Source organism: Musca autumnalis, unplaced genomic scaffold (assembly GCF_047663935.1).
Source record: "Musca autumnalis isolate F117 unplaced genomic scaffold, ASM4766393v1 scaffold_4, whole genome shotgun sequence".
NCBI lineage: Eukaryota > Metazoa > Arthropoda > Insecta > Diptera > Muscidae > Musca > Musca autumnalis.
In genome coordinates this window covers 117,950,612-117,969,658 of record NW_027411977.1, presented here as the reverse complement: position 1 = coordinate 117,969,658, position 19,047 = coordinate 117,950,612, and the positions used below count along the sequence as shown (strand labels likewise).

The 19,047-nt window shown below is 37.3% G+C and overlaps 1 protein-coding gene across 5 annotated transcripts in view; it reads right to left on the bottom strand.

Annotated features, from left to right (window-relative positions):
• The window catches only part of kst (spectrin beta chain, non-erythrocytic 5 kst), a 204,228-nt gene that overhangs the window by 69,160 nt on the left and 116,021 nt on the right, over window positions 1-19,047 (bottom strand). For 2 of the 5 annotated variants that reach the window (XM_073983945.1, XM_073983946.1), the window contains exon 4: window positions 12,338-12,379. The exons of the other annotated variants lie outside the window; for them this stretch is intronic. In XM_073983945.1, the coding sequence (XP_073840046.1) occupies window positions 12,338-12,344 (7 nt within the window). In that variant the 5' untranslated portion in view covers window positions 12,345-12,379. The remainder of the gene's footprint in view (window positions 1-12,337; window positions 12,380-19,047) is intronic. 5 annotated transcript variants of the gene reach the window in all.

Sequence of the window (19,047 nt, the reverse complement as noted above, 5' to 3'; positions counted from 1 at the left end):
GTCAGCTTTTTTTAATAAAAGAAATAACATAAGCAATTAACAAAAGTCGAAATTAACATAAGGTATAATGCTTTGGCATAATATTCAATACTATTGCCGAGAAACTTGTTCGAAACTAATAACCATATCGGCAGTAAATTAGAAGTTTGTTTTATTGGCAGTTAATGGTTCTATAGACTCTTTCTGAAAGAAAGGGTGCTTCTTTAGAACCTTTCTGAAAGCAAGACCTTTTTCTACAGACCCTTTCTAAATGAAATAATGCTTCTATGGATCCTTTCTGAAACAAAGAGTGCTTCTATAAACCCTTCCTGAAAGAAAGTGTGATTCTATAGAACCTTCTGAAAGAAAGGGTGCTTCGATAGACCCTTTCTGGAAGCAAGGGTGTTTCTATAGACCCTTTCTGAAAGAAAGGGTGCTTTTATAGACCCTTTCTGAAAGAAATTGTGCTTCTATTGTCCCTTTCTAAAAGAAAGGCTGCTTCTATAGACCCTTTCTGAAATAATGACTCCTTCTATAGATCCTTTCTGAAAGAAATGCTGCTTCTATACACCCTTTCTGAAATAAAGGTTGCTTCAATAGAACCTTTCTAAAAGAAATGCTGCTTCTATACAACCTTTCTGAAAGAAATGCTGCTTCTATAGACCTTTTACGAAAGAAAGGCTGCTTCTATAGACCTTTCTGAAAGAAGAGTGCTTCTATAGGCCCTTTCTAAAAGAGAGACTACTTCTGTAGACCCCTTCTGAAAGAACGGGTGCTTCTATAGACCCTTTCTGAAAGAGAGAGACTACTTCAATAGACTATAGACCCCTTCTGAAAGAGAGACTACTTCTGTAGACCCCTTCTGAAAAAATGCTGCTCCTATAGACCCCTTCTGAAAGAACGGGTGCTTCTATAGACCCTTTCTGAAAGAGAGAGACTACTTCTATAGACTATAGACCCTTTCTGAAAGAGAGAGACTACTTCTATAGACTATAGACCCCTTCTGAAAGAGAGACTACCTCTGTAGACACCTTCTGAAAAAAGGCTGCTACTATAGACCCTTTTTGATAGAAGGGGTGCTTCTATATGCCCTTTCTGAAAGAAGGGGTGCTTCTACAGACCCTTTCTGAAAAAAGGCTGCTTATACAGACCCTTTCTGAAAAAAGGCTGCTTATACAGACCCTTTCTGAAAGAAAGGGTGCTTCTATAGACCTTTCTGAAAGAAAGGGTGCTTCTATAGACCTTTCTGAAAGAAAGGGTGCTTCTATAGACCTTTCTGAAAGAAAGGGTGCTCCTATAGGCCCCTTCTAAAAGAAAGGGTGCTTCTATATACCTTTTCTAAAAGAAAGAAAGGGTGCTTCTATAGACCTTTTCTGAAAGAAAGGGTGCTTCTACAGAACCTTTCTGAAAGAAAGGGTGCTTCTATAGAACCTTTCTGAAAGAAAGGGTGCTTCTATAGAACCTTTCTGAAAGAGAGAGAGAGTACTTCTATAGACCCTTTCTGAAAGAAAGGGTTCTTCTATAGACCCTTTTTGGAAGAAAGGGTGCTTCTATAGACCCCTTCTGAACGAGAGACTACATCTATAGACTCCTTCTGAATAAAAGACTATTTCTATAGACCCTTTTTGAAAGAAAGGATGCTTCTATAGACCCCTTCTGAAAGAACGGGTGCTCCTATAGATCTCTTCTGAAAGAATGGGTGCTCCTATAGATCTCTTCTGAAAGAACGGGTGCTCCTATAGATCTCTTCTGAAAGAATGGGTGCTCCTATAGATCTCTTCTGAAAGAGAGACTACTTCTATAGACCCTTTCTGAATGAACGGCTGCTCCTATAGACCTCTTCTGAATAAAAGACTATTTCTATAGATCCTTTTTGAAAGAGAGGATGCTTCTATAGACCCCTTCTGAAAGAACGGGTGCTCCTATAGATCTCTTCTGAAAGAACGGGTGCTCCTATAGATCTCTTCTGAAAGAATGGGTGCTCCTATAGATCTCTTCTGAAAGAGAGACTACTTCTATAGACACTTTCTGAAAGAACGGCTGCTCCTATAGACCCCTTCTTCTGAAAGAAAGGGTTCTTCTATAGACACTTATTGGAAGAAAGGGTGATTCTATAGGCCTTTTCGGAAATAAAGGGTGCTTCTATAGACTCTTTCTGAAAGAACGGCTGCTCCTATAGACCCTTTCTGAAAGAACGGCTGCTCCTATAGACCCCTTCTGAAAGAAAGTGTTCTTCTATAGACACTTATTGGAAGAAAGGGGGATTCTATAGGCCTTTTCGGAAATAAAGGGTGCTTCTATAGACCCTTTCTGAAAGAACGGCTGCTCCTATAGACCCTTTCTGAAAGAACTGCTGCTCCTATAGACCCCTTCTGAAAGAGAGACTACTTCTATAGACCCTTTCTGAAAGAAAGACCGCTTCTATAAACCCCTTCTGAAAGAGAGACTACTTCTATAGACCACTTTTGAAAGAGGGACTACTTCTATAGACCGCTTCTGAAAGAGTGACTACTTCTATAGACCACTTCTGAAAGAGGGACTACTTCTATAGACCCTTTCTGAAAGAAGGGGTGCTTCTTTAGACCCTTTCTGAAAGAGAGAGACTACTTCTATAAACCCTTTCTGAGGGAACAGATGCTTCTATAGACCCCTTCTGAACGAGAGACTACTTCTATAGACTCCTTCTGAATAAAAGAATTTTTCTATAGACCCTTTTAGAAAGAAAGGATGCTTCTATAGACCCCTTCTGAAAGAACGGGTGCTCCTATAGATCTCTTCTGAAAGAATGGGTGCTCCTATAGATCTCTTCTGAAAGAGAGACTACTTCTATAGACCCTTTTTGAAAGAAAGGATGCTTCTATAGACCCCTTCTGAAAGAACGGGTGCTCCTATAGATCTCTTCTGAAAGAATGGGTGCTCCTATAGATCTCTTCTGAAAGAGAGACTACTTCTATAGACCCCTTCTGAATAAAAGACTATTTCTATAGACCCTTTTTGAAAGAAAGGATGCTTCTATAGACCCCTTCTGAAAGAACGGGTGCTCCTATAGATCTCTTCTGAAAGAAATGGTGCTTCTATAGACCCTTTCTGAAAGAAAGGGTTCTTCTATAGACCCTTTTTGGAAGAAAGGGTGCTTCTATAGACCCCTTCTGAAAGAAAGGATGCTTCTATAGACCCCTTCTGAAAGAAAGAGTTTTTCTATAGACACTTATTGGAAGAAAGGGTGATTCTATAGGCCTTTTCGGAAATAAAGGGTGCTTCTATAGACCCCTTCTGAAAGAACGGCTGCTCCTATAGACCCTTACTGAAAGAACGGCTGCTCCTATAGACCCCTTCTGAAAGAAAGGGTTCTTCTATAGACACTTATTGGAAGAAAGGGAGATTCTATAGGCTTTTTCGGAAATAAAGGGTGCTTCTATAGACCCTTTCTGAAAGAACGGCTGCTCCTATAGACCCTTTCTGAAAGAACTGCTGCTCCTATAGACCCCTTCTGAAAGAGAGACTACTTCTATAGACCCTTTCTGAAAGAAAGACCGCTTCTATAAACCCCTTCTGAAAGAGAGACTACTTCTATAGACCACTTCTGAAAGAGGGACTACTTCTATAGACCGCTTCTGAAAGAGTGACTACTTCTATAGACCACTTCTGAAAGAGGGACTACTTCTATAGACCCTTTCTGAAAGAAGGGGTGCTTCTATAGACCCCTTCTGAAAGAACGGGTGCTTCTTTAGACCCTTTCTGAAAGAGAGAGACTACTTCTATAAACCCTTTCTGAGGGAACAGATGCTTCTATAGACCCCTTCTGAACGAGAGACTACTTCTATAGACTCCTTCTGAATAAAAGACTATTTCTATATACCCTTTTTGAAAGAATGGATGCTTCTATAGAACTTTTCTGAAAGAAAGGGTGCTTCAGTAGACCCTTTATGAAAGAAAGGTTGCTTCTATAGACCCTTTTTGAATAAAGGGTGCTTCTATAGACACTTTCTGAAAGAAAGGGTGCTTCTATTGGTGTGCTGATGCACCGGTAAAATTTCAGTCTCTTGTGTATTCAACCAACAGGTATGTTTTGAGCGGCTGGAGATGTGATAATGTCCCGGAGAATACTCTCAGCTACCCGAGGTTCTGAGGGAATGAACAGCTCTCTGAAGCGGTGGTTAGTAAATTCTTGACAATCAGATTTTCCATGGTTCTGAAAAGTACGGCTGTCTGAGGTCATGCAGTCCGGTGTTTTGTTAACGGAGACGATGATAGCAAATTACGGGTTCCAGAATCTACTAATTTTACTAGTTTTCCAATAGCATAAAGGAAAAAAATTGTAATCGTAGTAAAATTTGTAGATCTGGAAGGGAGCAATAGTTTTCATTGTTGGCCATTGCCATGCACGTACATCTGCTCATCCATTTACAAAACATAATAAATCTATACCAAGTTTTTTTTTTCATTTTTACTTTGTGTAAACTTCCGTTAAGAATATCCTTTTGATGATGAAATGTTCCGGTCGCCAGCAATAGTCCACCCTCACACTGAATGAATGGCAGCCACATGTTCCCCCTCAAATTAAAGGAAGAATCCCATTTTTTTGAAGTGAATACAACAAAATCTTTTATTTACGTTTTAAATTTTAAAAATAGCAACGGTACTGAAGTTGTACAAATCTGTTGCATCTGCTGGCTGGCTGGTGGGCTGATCTGTGAAGATCACTCTTGAAAGAAAATGTGGATATGAATCTTCTTCTTCAACAACATGAAATAGGAGTCGAGCGTCAAGAGTACCGCTATCTTTTTTTTATTGCATCTTTAACAATGCATCATATAGACAATGTGTTAAATTTAGCATATGGACGGACGGACAGACGCACAGTCAGTCAAACGTACACAAATGGCCGCAGAACCAACGAACAACATGACATTGCGTTCGTTGTGTTCCTTGATTGTTTGCTTACTTACACAGCACCGGTGAGACCTAATGTGGCGCAAGTGCAGCGACCTTTTTATGTGCGTTTCTCCATGAGTCCATGGTGTTCTGTCATCACTGCTACTGCTGCTGTTGCTTCGGCCGCTGTAAATTTTGTTATATCTTTGTTTCTATATCTCAGCTAGATTCATTAGCATGAACTTGATTTTGTTTTGTGTCGGATGACTAGAGCCGTGAGTTGGATGCCTGGTGTCAGACTGGTGCAGCAGTCATTGGCTGTGTTATTTTCCTTGAAAATTGACGGCCGACACTCTCTATTTTTAGTACACCACCACTACTTCAGTGCAAGAAAATTTTACGTCTTCTGCACCATGGTATTGTTTATTTTTATAAATAACGGATGAATAGCCGGAGTTTGTTTTCAATATTTTTCGTCGTTAGTCATGGATGGGATGATAGATGTGCATGCTGCAGTTGTGTTGTTCTTGTACAGCTTCCCTCCCAACTTCTATGGTTTTTTTTAAGAAAAAGAAGAAGAAACAATTGCCAAACATGCTGTGAACACTGAAGTTCCTGCACTTGACACTTGTCCATCCATGTTGGGGGCCATTGCAAAGTGAAATAAATAAAAATTTGAGTTGAATTGAGTTTGATGTTGATTTTAAGAGTTTAGATTTGCTTTTGTTGTAGATTTTCAAAAATAATTTAAATGTGTGTTGAGCGGAGGAAAATACCTGACACAAAGTTATTTTGACTAATGACTACACATCGGAATCCTATGCAAATGCATACATATATGGTTAGGATGGTCGTAGAAAAAATTTGATTAGACAGAAACTCGTTTTATCCCAAAATAAAACGAATTAGCCTCAGAATTTTTTGAATATTTTGCATATCGTGCATATTTTGACATATTTTTACATATTTGCATAAAATGAGCATATGCAAAAACATATCCACGGATTTGTGGCCGAATATCCCAACGAAATGACTGAAATTTGGTAGTTAGTTTTCGTTGGGGGCATACAACTTTCAACAAGATATTTGTCGGCACAGGTCCACACCTTAATATAGCCCCCATAGAACGGTACCTCCCGATTTTCGATGTTTTGAAGGTTGTGGCTTCAATATTCCACTTAAATTGCTGATATTCGATATTAAGTCTTCGTTGGGGGTATGAAACTTTACACCTGAAATTTGTCTATATAAGTCCACATCGTCAAATAGCCGCCATATAACGGTACCTCCGAATTTCTGGTATTTTGAAGGTTGTGGCCCCAATATCCATCCGAAATGGCTGAAATTTGGTATTTAGTCTTCGTTGGGGGTATAAAGCTTTTCACCTGAAATTTCTCGGTATAGGTCCACGTCTTCATATATCCCCCACAGAACGGTACCTCCGAATTTCCGGTATTTTGATGGTTGTGGCCTCAATATCCCTCCGAAAATGCTGAAATTTGTTATTTAGCCTTCGTTGGTGGCATAAAACTTTCCACCTGAAATTTCTCGGTATAGGTCCACGTCTTCATATAGCCCCCATAGAACAGTACCTCCGGATTTCTGGTATTTTGAAGGTTGTGGTCTCAATATCCCTCCGAAATTGCTGTAATTTGGTATTAAGTCTTCTTTGGGGTATAAAACTTTCCACCTAAAATTTGTCGGTTTAGGTACAGGCCTTCATATAGCCCCATTGGACGATACTTCCCGATTTACGGTATTTTGTAGGTTGTGGCTGTGGTTATATATTTCTCTATTTTATTGGCTTGTCTGAAGAAAATTTTAAACAGAAAAAATTGTAGAACAACCATTTTTGTTCCTATTATTGAAATATTTGTTGCATAATTTTGCATATGTCATATGTTTCGATTGCAATTTAATCAGAAGCCAAAAATATGCCCATTCCCAAAATTTGACATGAATAGTAAACAGCGATTCATGTCAAATTTTGGGACTGGGCATATTTTTGGCTTCTGACCTACAGTAGTCCACGGAGCATCGACAAAACATAAAGAAACTCAACACTATTTGAAGGCGATTTTTTATCATAGGAGACAACAACAACAATAGGTTTTTACAATAGGAGACCAATCCCACGGCGGGCGATTCTATGCACCGGATTTACTCGGAGGAATCTTTGACCAGAGGCCCTCAACTCAACAATCATGTTTTTGTTTTCGTATATGTTTTCACCATGGGAGCGGCAAAATATCAAGGAATTCCTGCTCCGATCTGTTTGGTCCGTACCGCAATAAAAAAGAATCCCGGGCCATGGATCTGTTCCGTTCCACATCCACCATATGTCTACATTGGTGCGATCTAATGAATGTATAAAATGGGTGCACTTCCGAGGCTCTCTGGTCTTAGCCAGGCTGCTCCATGACTACGGAGATTGGGGTAAGTTTTGTTGCTGCTCTCTGGGTCATAACATCTACCAGCGTGGCTTCAACTTTGTCATCGTGGGAATACGAGACACCACCACAGAAAAGGTCAATAGAAGCACCCTTTCTTTCAGAAAAGGTCAATAGAAGCACCCTTTCTTTCAGAAAAGGTCAATAGAGGCACCCTTTCTTTCAGAAAAGGTCAATAGAAGCACCCTTTCTTTCAGAAAAGGGGTATAGAAGCACCCTTTCTTTCAGAAAAGGTCTATAGAAGCACCCTTTTTTTAAGAAAAGGTCTATAGAAGCACCCTTTCTTTCAGAAAAGGGGTATAGAAGCACCCTTTCTTTCAGAAAAGGGGTATAGAAGCACCCCTTCTTTCAGAACAGGGGTATAGAAGCACCCTTTCTTTCGGAAAAGGGGTATAGAAGCACCCTTTCTTTCAGAAAAGGGGTATAGAAGCACCCTTTCTTTAAGAAAAGGTCTATAGAAGCACCCTTTCTTTAAGACAAGGTCTATAGAGCACCCTTTCTTTAAGAAAAGGTCTATAGAGCACCCTTTCTTTAAGAAAAGGTCTATAGAAGCACCCTTTCTTTAAGAAAAGGTCTATAGAAGCACCCTTTCTTTAAGAAAAGGTCTATAGAAGCACCCTTTCTTTAAGAAAAGGTCTATAGAAGCACCCTTTCTTTAAGAAAAGGTCTATAGAAGCACCCTTTCTTTAAGAAAAGGTCTATAGAAGCACCCTTTCTTTAAGAAAAGGTCTATAGAAGCACCCTTTCTTTAAGAAAAGGTCTATATAAACACCCTTTCTTTAAAAAAAGGTCTATAGAAACACCCTTTCTTTAAGAAAAGGTCTATAGAAGCACCCTTTATTTAAGAAAAGGTCTATCGAAGCACCCTTTCTTTAAGAAAAGGTCTATCGAAGCACCCTTTCTTTAAGAAAAGGTCTATAGAAGCACCCTTTATTTCAGAAAAGGTCTATAGAAGCGCCATTTTCTCAGAAAAGGTCTATAGAAAAAAACCTTTCTTTAAGAAAAGGTCTGTAGATGCACCCTTTCATTCAGAAAAGGCCTACAGAGGCACCCTCTCTTTAAGAGAAGGTCTATAGAAGCACCCTTTCTTTCTTTTTTTCTGTCCTTCTTTCTTTCTTTTTTCTTTCTTTCAGAAAAGGTGTATAAAAGTACCCTTTCCTTCATAAAAGGTCTATAGAAGTACCCTTTCTTTCAGAAAAGGTCTATAGAAGTACCCTCTCTTTCAGAAAAGGTCTATAGAAGCACCCTTTCATTCAGAAGGATCCTTTCTTTCATAAAAGGTCTATAGAAGAACACTTTCATTCAGAAGCACCCTTTCTTTTAGAAAAGGTCTATAGATAGAAGAGGAATGTGCTACGCCGCATAAGAACCTTCCCAGCAGAGCTCCGATTTGCTCGTTTTTACTCGAGGTTGAAAAGTACTCGCGAACAACCTCCGAACACCCTCTTCCCAACTTCGGAACAACTTCCTCTGGACCTCCGACCACCTTCCTCCGAACTTCGGAACAACCTTCTCTGGACCTCCGACCATCCTCCTTCGAACTTCGGAACAGCCTCCTCTGAACCTCCGAAATTCCGAACAACCTAATTCGAACTTCCTAACAACCTCATCCGAACCTCCGAACACACAAACGGTCAAAAAATATTTTTTTTCCTACTCGATTATACTCGATTTTACTCTTCGAGTAAACTCGTACTCTATTTCTAGCATTTTCACTCCCACTCTTTTTTTCTTGCAAAACTCGTACTCTTCAAGTACTCATATTCGCAAACACTTTTCACTCGCGAGTAAAAAAAAACGAGCAAGTCTGAAATATGCTTCGAGAGTGACGAGTAAAAATAGAGTATACTCGATTTATTTTTTCTACTCGCGCGAGTACTCCCGTTGTAACTCGCTCGAATTTCACTCGAGAGTATTTCGGAGCTCTGCTTCCCAGTCGACGAGGTACCACCACAATTTACGTTGGCCGATGTTGCAGTTGTCTTCCGAATCGCGACATCATTCAAAGCGTTGGGTTCACATAAAATCTCACTGGATGAACCCGGAGTTGGACATTTTACATGTGTCCTCAATCTATCGTTAGCCAGTCATATGGTACCAGAAGTCTGGAAAATTTACAGGGTGTCAAAAGAAATGGCACAATTTACACCAATAGCCACATGTTACTTGCCTATGCTGATGACATAGACATCATGGGACGAATAGTAAAGGAAGTAACTGATACCTTTAGGAAGGTCGAAGCAGAATCTGCGAAAGTGGGTCTGGCGGTAAACGGCGAAAAGACCAAATTGATGGTGTCGACGCGCAAAGCGTCCATAGAGCTCGGACCAACTGTGAAAGTTGGTACCTACAATTTTGAGGTAGTTAAAGACTTCGTCTACCTTGGCACTGCCATAAACACAACAAACAACATCAGTTGCGAAATAAGAAGAAGAATTGTATTGGCCAACAGATGCTACTATGGTCTAAGTAAGCAATTTAAAAACAAAGCCACATCTCGTCAAACAAAAATAACACTATACAAAACGCTGATACTACCCGTGCTAATGTATGGCTCCGAAGCATGGGTACTTGCGCAAGCAGATAAGGCAGTGCTTGGTGTGTTTGAGAGGAAAATTCTTCGAAAGATCTACGGGCCGATTTGCGTTGACGGTGAATATCGACGTCGTATGAACCACGAGCTGTATCTGCTATACAAAGACATGAATATAGTTAAACGTTTCGAGATGCAACGATTGCGTTGGCTAGGCCATATCATGAGAATGAGCGATGATGAACCCGCTAAAAAGGCGTATGAATACATGCCACATGCGGTGCACGCAGAATCGGCAGGCCTAAGCTTCGATGGAGCAAACAAGTGGATGAAGAAATGGAAAGGCGTGGTATTCCAAAAAGTCAAGCGAAAAACAGAGAGGAATGGAGATCTTTTCTTAGTTCGGTCTATGGAACAAATGTTCTGTAATGGGCCAACTAAGTAAGTAAGTAAGATCCCGCTGCTACTGAAGTCAGGCAAGGATGTCAGCAGAGACTGATAGTACAAACCGATCTCCCTCTTGTCGCCAGTAGCAAAGATTTTCCAGGGGCTACTCTACCCCATGATGAGAAGAAGTTTCCCAACAGGGTGCCTCCCCATGACACATGTGGAACACCTTCATGAGAAGACGAAGATTTTACCAATGTAAAACCTAGGCACGACAGGAAAATCTTCATGATTTATAGAGGGAGGCTCAAGGGTACAAACAAGAACCTCAAGGAACCTATGAGGCAGGCTTGAACAGTATTCACACCGATGCAGTTGCGCAGTCAGTACAAAGGGATACAGTGAGAATGCCAAATGCTAACGCAAACAAGAGTGGTTTTAGCCCAGTTAAGATCCGGACGATACAGACGCCCCAATTCGTGTTGGGGCTTGAATTGATGGCGATGGCACAATACCCAATACATGCCCAGCATGTGGATTGGAACAGCCGGTACATTTTCTATCCGAAATAGTTGTATTGTTCCTATTTTTTGGAATATATTTCGATAAAAATATAAAAATGGAAACATTGATGAGCTTCTGGCACCTATTGCAAAACATTGTTACTCAAAAGTAGCCCTGTCAGTCAGTTAATTAATAACATTGCTGTTGTTGCTGTTATTTGTTCTTTATTGCCACTTATTTTTCTTTCAAGAAATCAAATATTTGTGCACAACCTTAAGCTTCTCGCTCGCCATTGTCATAAAATGTGAATTTTAAATAAAGAAAATAAACAAAAATAAAAAGAAACGATTAATTTCTTATCATAGCAGAGGCGATGGTGGGGAAGCGATAAAAAAAATAAATGATAAGAAAGTACATAAATAAAAAGCTTTTAACTTGCTTTATATAGCCACGCTTATTTTAATTGGTAGCCCTAAAGTATGCCCGATTTTTTGATATTTTTTTCGGAATTCATGAAACTAAAATATTCAAAATTTTAAAACTTTTAAAAATTGCAGTTATTTTTTAGTTTTTTTTCAAATAAAGTAGAAACCTAATAATTTGTCACATATTCTTCTTCTTTATCAATTAAAATCAAATGTCGTTCGTTGGTAATGACATCAGTTAAGAACGGCTGAACCGATTTGGATAATTCTTTTGGTGAAATATTTGCCATAACCCGACCTAAGTTTTTATGCGAAGAACATTTGACCATGCCCACTTTATTTCAATTTTTATCTTTTCTACAAAAATTACTGAATCGATTTTTCTGAAATTGTCAGGAAATGTACGGGGATGGCCATATTTTGTTGAATTTCGGAAGGCTATATCTTTATAATGATAATGGCATCAACGATTGGACCAATTTTGATAATTCTGTTTTGAAATGTTCGTCATAACCCAACTTAGGGTTTTATGCAAAGAAAATTTGACCACGTCCACTTCTTATTAAATTTACAATTTTAATATTTTCTACAAAACTACTGATCCAATTTTCCTAAAATATGTACAGGGATGGCCCCCGTAAAAATAGGATGCATATTTTATTGAATTCCAGAGGGGGGCGGGATACCTCCCATATGCGATATTAAAAAAAACACCCTATATTTTTGCAAAAATTACGAATGTATCGGTTTAAAAATTTACGAATTAATCTACAATCTAGGTACTTCTTAAACAGATTTCTATGAAATTTGCATCAAAAGCTCAAAGTTTGGCATTGTTATGTATATTTTATGAATTTCGGAGGAGGTGCGGTTACTTCCCCACGCCTTTCTTTTAAACGCTATATGTATAAGCAAAACCTATGATATATTGGTTTCAGCATACATTTTGGGAGGCAATGATCGCAAGATAATGTCATCATCCGACAAAGTCCCTAAGAGAAAATAAAGGTTACGGACAAAATCTGTTGATAAATATATAATTCTCCTAGGTTTGACAATGGACCGAAGAAGTGATGTAGAAAATACCTATTTTTGATTTGTCAAGCATAAAGTCCATAAAAGGGCCAGCAACGCGGACCGGGATCTGCCAGTTCGAAATAAATATTAATGTTAACTATACTTACAAGCCATGATTTAAAATGTGTCACAGTAACTTTGCAATTTACCTGAAAAGAAAGTAATATTATTTATTAATAATTTTTGTACTCTTTATTGAATATAGAAATATATTAAACTTATGTTTACTGTGATTATATACCTATGTAAATGTCAGAACTAAAAGTTATTGAGAGAAAAAATTCTTTAAAAAGTCTACGAACCAATCCATGTTTCTAAAAAAAGAAAAGAAGCATTAAGTTCAGTCTGGCCAAACTATTTACACCCCATGAAATATTCTGAACTAAAATTAAAAAATTACACAGCAAAAAGCTCATTACAAATTGACCTACTAACTCATTATTTTAACAAGGGCATGACACCAAAATTCGGTAGTTATTTTTTGGCCACTTAAAATTCGACAAATAAGTAGTTACTCTCTGGGTACTACAATACGTAACTACTTATTTTATTACTTATTCGTCGAATTTTAATGGCAAAAAAACAACTACTGAAATTTGGTGGCATGCCCTTGTTAAAATAATGAGTTAGTAGGTCGATTTGTAATGAGTTTCTTTTGCTGGGTAGTTTTCTTTCTGTTACGACAGTACCTATCCGAATTATAAATTATATGCAATTTGGGGCGATAACGTCAATAAAAACGGAAGTCGGACGTTACCGTTATATGGGGCTATTCCAAAACGTGGACCCATTTCAACAATTTTAGGCGGAGAAGCTTTTTGAGCACTAGGAACTAATTATAAATTCCAAATTACATGCGAATTGAGCCGAAAATGATAAAAAACTTCAAAACTTCTTTTATATAGGTCCAAGATTTCTTGTGGTGTCTTTTTCGTTTCATAGGATTTTTTCAAAAAAATTTTTTCAAAGTGGTTTGTGCGGAACCTATTTTTATAATAAAATGGATTTAGGCATTAATAACCAAAATTTCATTCATTCTCACTACAGGAAATAATTTTTGAGAAAACATTTCAAAAAGTTATAACCCTAATGTACGTAGGACTTATGGTATTGACAACGGGCTATGTAGGTCCACGTTTTGGTATAGCCCCCATACAAAAGTGACGCCTCATCGTTTTAATGAATTTTTAAGATATTTGTCCCATTTGGCCACCGAATTGGTTGTAATTTAGTATTTTGTGTCTCCAGGGGCTAGAAAACATTTCTACCAAAAATTGTTTATATAGGTCCACGTTTTGGTATAGCCCCCATATAACGCCTCATATGTAGTAATTATTGTTCCATAAACATCCCATAAAGTACAAGGGAGATTTCTCTCATATCAATGAGTGCACCCCAATCCATATTAGCTCAATGATATGGGACCTACAGTTTATCGCCGAGTCCGAACGGCGTGTCTAAGACACCACTTTTGTAGAGAAGTTTTACATGGCTGAAATACTCAGGAAATGTCGCCAACATTACTGAGGGGTATTTTGCTAAAAGTGTTTTGATGTTGGCTGGCCGGGGAATCGAACCCACGACTTTATGTGTGCAAGGCGGGTGTGCATACCATTGCACCACGGTGGCACCCAATACCCAGCCAACAATTTTTGCCGATGGCTCTGATATCAGATTTTTTTCCGAGATTTCGTAACCTTTCTTTCCGATTATTTTCCGAGTGCTCTGCACAATCTCGGAAGGGAAATTTTGATTTGTTTTCTTTCCGATTAGTTTCCGAGTACTCTGCACATAATCTGAAAGAATTTTTGATCTGTGTATTTTTCTCGCGAGCAAAAATCCCGAACTCTGGTTGAGAGTTGATTGTATACAAACAACGCCAGCGACAAGGGAAATTTCTTTGCTTTGTTTGCATGCTGTACCTTGTTTTTTAGTTATTTCGCAGCAGTTAAGTGAGTAAGACGTAGCGGGACAAATTAATGTGTGTTTTAAAACAAATCAAAATTGGAAGTTTGCATACACATTTTGTAAAAAGCTGTTTATAATAACAAATATTGTTAATTCTATTTTAGATACGCCAAATAAAGAACAACATCGTGATGACACATGGAAACTTTACTAGGAAAAGTTGTGTTTTATAATTTTGCAAACACACAATATCAGCGGGCAGCAGCAATGAATACTATTAAATCCAACTTGTGAAGATGATGAAATAAAGAATAAAAAAATTCGCATTAAACATCCGAACATTTTCCGAAATATAAATCACCGCAATTTTTTCCGATTTTCGAATAAAACCTTATGAAAATATTCAAATTTGTTTCCATATATCGGATAAAATATCCGATATATCTTCCGACTTTTTTCCGAATATCGGATCAAACATCCGATAATCTTCCGATTTTTTTCCGAATATCGGATCAAACATCCGATAATCTTCCGATTTTTTTCCGAATATCGGATCAAACATCCGATAATCTTCCGATTTTTTTCCGAATATCGGATCAAACATCCGATAATCTTCCGATTTTTTACCGAATATCGGATCAAACATCCGATAATTTTCCGATTTTTTTCCGAATATCGGATCAAACATCCGATAATCTTCCGAATTTTTTCCGATTTTCGAATGTTCCTTCCGAGTTTTTTCCGAAATTGTGCAGATAATCGAAAATTCCCTTAAAATTTCCCTTTTTTTCATTCGAGTTTTTTTGCGAATTCGTTCAGAATTCGGAAAGAAACTCTAATATTCCTTCCGATTTTTTTCCTATAAAACTTTCCGAATTCGTGGGCACCTTCACACAATTTTGTTCCGATTTCTGAACGAATTCGACATCAGAATCGCATACTTGTGCAGAGTTTCGTTCCGAATTCGGAAAAAAATCGGAAAAAATTGTTAGCTGGGTATATAGTACGCATAGCTTTATGATATTTTGAATGTATTAGTCCCATTTGATCACAGAATCTGTTGTAATATGGTATTTTGTGTTTCCAGAGGCTAAGAAACATTTCTACCAAAAATGTTTATATAGGTCCACGTTTTGATATAGCTCCCATATTTCGTATCCCGATTTTCGGTATTTTGAAAGTTTTAGCCGCAATATCCCACCGAAATGGCTGAAATTTGGTGTTTAGTGTTTTTCGGGGCTACAAAACTCTCCCTCAGAAGTTTATCGGTATAGGTTCACGTTTTGGTATAGCCCCCATAGAACGGTACCTCCCGATTTTCGGTATTTTGATATTTTAGCCTCAATATCCTACCGAAATGGCTAAAATTACTAAATACCAGTCTTTTTCGGGGCTACAAAATAGTCGCTCAGAAATTTGTCGTTATAGGTCCACGTTTTGATATACCCCACATAGAGGGGTACATCCCGATTTTCGGTATTTCGAAGGTTTTAGCCTCATTTTCACACCGAAGTTGCTGAAATTTGGTATTTCGTCTTGTGTGGGACTACAAAATTTTCTACCAGAAATTTGTCGGTAGCGGTCCACGAACGGTACCTCCCGATTTTCGGTATTTTGAAGATCGTGTACTTAATATCCCGCCGAAATGGGTTTAATTTGGTATTTAGTCTTCGTTGGGAGTTCGAAGCTTTCCACCGGAAATCTTTCGGTATAGATCCACACCTTCATATAACCGCCATAGAACGGTACCTCCCGATTTTCGGTATTTTGAAGGATGTGGCCACAATTCCCCACCGAAGTGGCTGATATTTGGTATTATGTCTTTGATAGGGGTTTGAAACATTCCACCTGCAATTTGTCTGTATAGGTCCAGGCTTTTATATAGCCCCCTGAGAACGGTACCTCCCGACTTTCTGTATTGTGATGGTTTTGGTCTTCCTTGGTGGTATAAAAGTTTCTACCCTATAGAACGGTACATCCGATTTTTGGTATTTTGAAAGTTGTGGCCTCAATATGCAACCGATATGACTGAAATTGTGTATTTAGACTTCGTTAGGGGTACAAAACCTGAAATTTGTCGGTATAGGTCCACGTCTTCATAAGGTTGTGGCCTTAATTCCCCATCGAAGTGGCTGAAATTTGGTATTAAGTCTTTGATAGGGATACAAAACATTCCACCTGCAATTTGTCTGTACTGATCTGAAGGGAGTATTATCAGTTGGGATATACACTCCCGATCATCTGAATAGGTTTGAATTTTTTTCTTTTAATATGTTAAAATAATAATATGTAAAATATTGCAGAATGGAATTATCAGTATAAGTAGTATTATAACACCGAAATGACTGAAATTTGGTATTTAGTCTTCTTTAGGGGTACAAAACTTTCCACCTGAAATTTGTCGGTATAGGTCCACGTCTTCATAAGGTTGTGGCCTCAATTCCCCATCAAAGTGGCTGATATTTGGTATTAAGTCTTTGATAGGGATACAAAACATTCCACCTGCAATTTGTCTGTACTGATCTGAAGGGAGTATTATCAGTTGGGATATACGCTCCCGATCATCTGAATAGGTTTGAAAATTTGTTTTAATATGTTAAGGTAACTTCTGATGTGTTCGTATTACAGATCTATACTATTTAGTTTTTGAGAGTCCTATACTATGCCAACATTCACAAGAAAAATCTTAACGGTGTTGCCATATTTTCCGAAAATATCCCAATTATAATAGAAAATCTACAAAAAAGTGTCAAATTTTTGCGATCATCAGAATAGGTTAAAATCAAATAAAATTGAAAAATTTTACTACCCATGCAAATATGTATTGCGCAGTTTTTTTGGTTTATATTAGTAAAATGGAACATTCTGATAAATCCTACTATAAATTTGACCCGCTTTATTAGAAAGGTGGTTTCAATTCTCAACCGGGAAAAATTACCAAGAACTTTCACGAAATATTCTTACAAAAACGTTTTATAAACCTGCTTTAAATGACTTTTTGATTTCGTTAGATCTCTTCTGAGCTTCGAAAATTGTCAGAAAGCAAATACCAAGTGTTAGCCATATTACTAGGATCGATAAATTAGAAATGTCATTGAAAATAGTTGGTATTTGAGCTCAAGTTTCATTTTTTAACTGTACTTGCAGTACAAATTTAAGTATTTTCATGCTCCCAAGTCCACCATAGTTGACCACATGTATCATAAATGTTCGAAAATTTGTCTGTAAGAATGCCTCTTCGACGACATTAACGTAGAAAATTGTAATTAAAATTTAACACAAATTTCTTACAAAGCAATTTTAAATCTTTGTTATATATAACATTTTGTGACGATAGACAAGTAAAAAATATTTTATGTATGACATATATAATTTGGATTTTGCAATTAAAATATGTGATATATGATATTTTTACAACTCGCGTACTTTGTTAAAGGTATTTAGTAGGTAGCATAGATTTTTAATTTTATTTTTAGTGCACACACTTCTTAACAAATCTATAAATATTCTATCTGCAATAACCTGCAACGAAACATTTTATAATTATTTTATTATTATTACTTTTTATGTAAAAATGTCTAAAATCGGCTGGTACTGTTCTATGGTGGCTATATCAAAGCGTGGACTTGTGCCAACAATTTTCTGTAGAAATTTTTTGTACCCCCAACGAAGACAAAATTCCATTTCGATAAGATAATTTGGCTAAAACCTTCAAAATACATAACATAGAGAGGTACCACCGACCAAAACGTGGATCTATACCGGCAATTCTTACAGGAATGTAGATTTAACCCCAACGGAGCCTAAATACCAAATTTTAGCCATATCGGATAGATAATGTGGCAGCAAAGTTTAAAGTACCGACGATAATCGGAAGGTACCGATCTATGGGAGCAATATCAAAACGTGGTCCTTCGCCAACCATTCTCTCCAAATTGTGGATAAATAATCAATAAGACAATGACTTTTATTTTTGGCACGCTCGATCTATACTATTTCCCACTGTGCACCGTCGACAAGCAATGCTTTTATTGGCAAAGTTACGAAAAGTTGGTGGTGCACATGTAAGCGTTTAAACAAGATTTAATGTTCCTACACCTGGCATAATGTGTAATGTGCTTGGCTATAAATCGTATATTCAAATCCAGCAGAGAGCAAAATAAAAATCTTTTCACATGTAAAAATCTTCGATCATTCAGCTCAACTCTAACGAGAAATTAATAATAATGTTGCATGTGTTGAAATTGAGCAGAAATTCGCCTCAACTGTTCTAAAAATAGAACATATGTTTTAGCCAGAGAATGACTAGTTGTTCAGTGTGCCATGCCCTTGTTAAAATAATGGGTTAGTAAGTTGATTTGGAAGCAGTTACGTCTACCAAAATGTACTATAAAACCCCGTTATTTGCTAATGTTTTTATTTGCTAATGTAGTAACTTTATATAATTTGTATCTGAATTAATAAGTTTATATTTTCACACAAATATATTGAATGCTTTTAAAGATGTTTTGACTAATTAATTTGATATGTATGTATTTTATTGAATTGAACATGGGTAAACTAATGTTTCTTTAGATATCTATACAAAACTTTTATGAGCATTTAATTACATTCGTTTATTAAATTACCGATGTGTTGAAAATATATGTACGTTTGTAGACAATGGTTAGCATCGGTGCTATAAAACCACAACTATGAAAAATATTAAGATTCAGTAGCAACACAAAACCAAGCAAACAAGCTATCACAGCTCATTAATTATGAGCTTGTAAAAAATAGTCTAATAACAACAATAACAATAATGCATATGTAAAATTCATAAAATAGCAAACTTTTGACATGAGGTGAATAAAAACCACAAAAAAAGAAAACCTGTTTTACATTTACATACAATTGCAATAACTGTCAT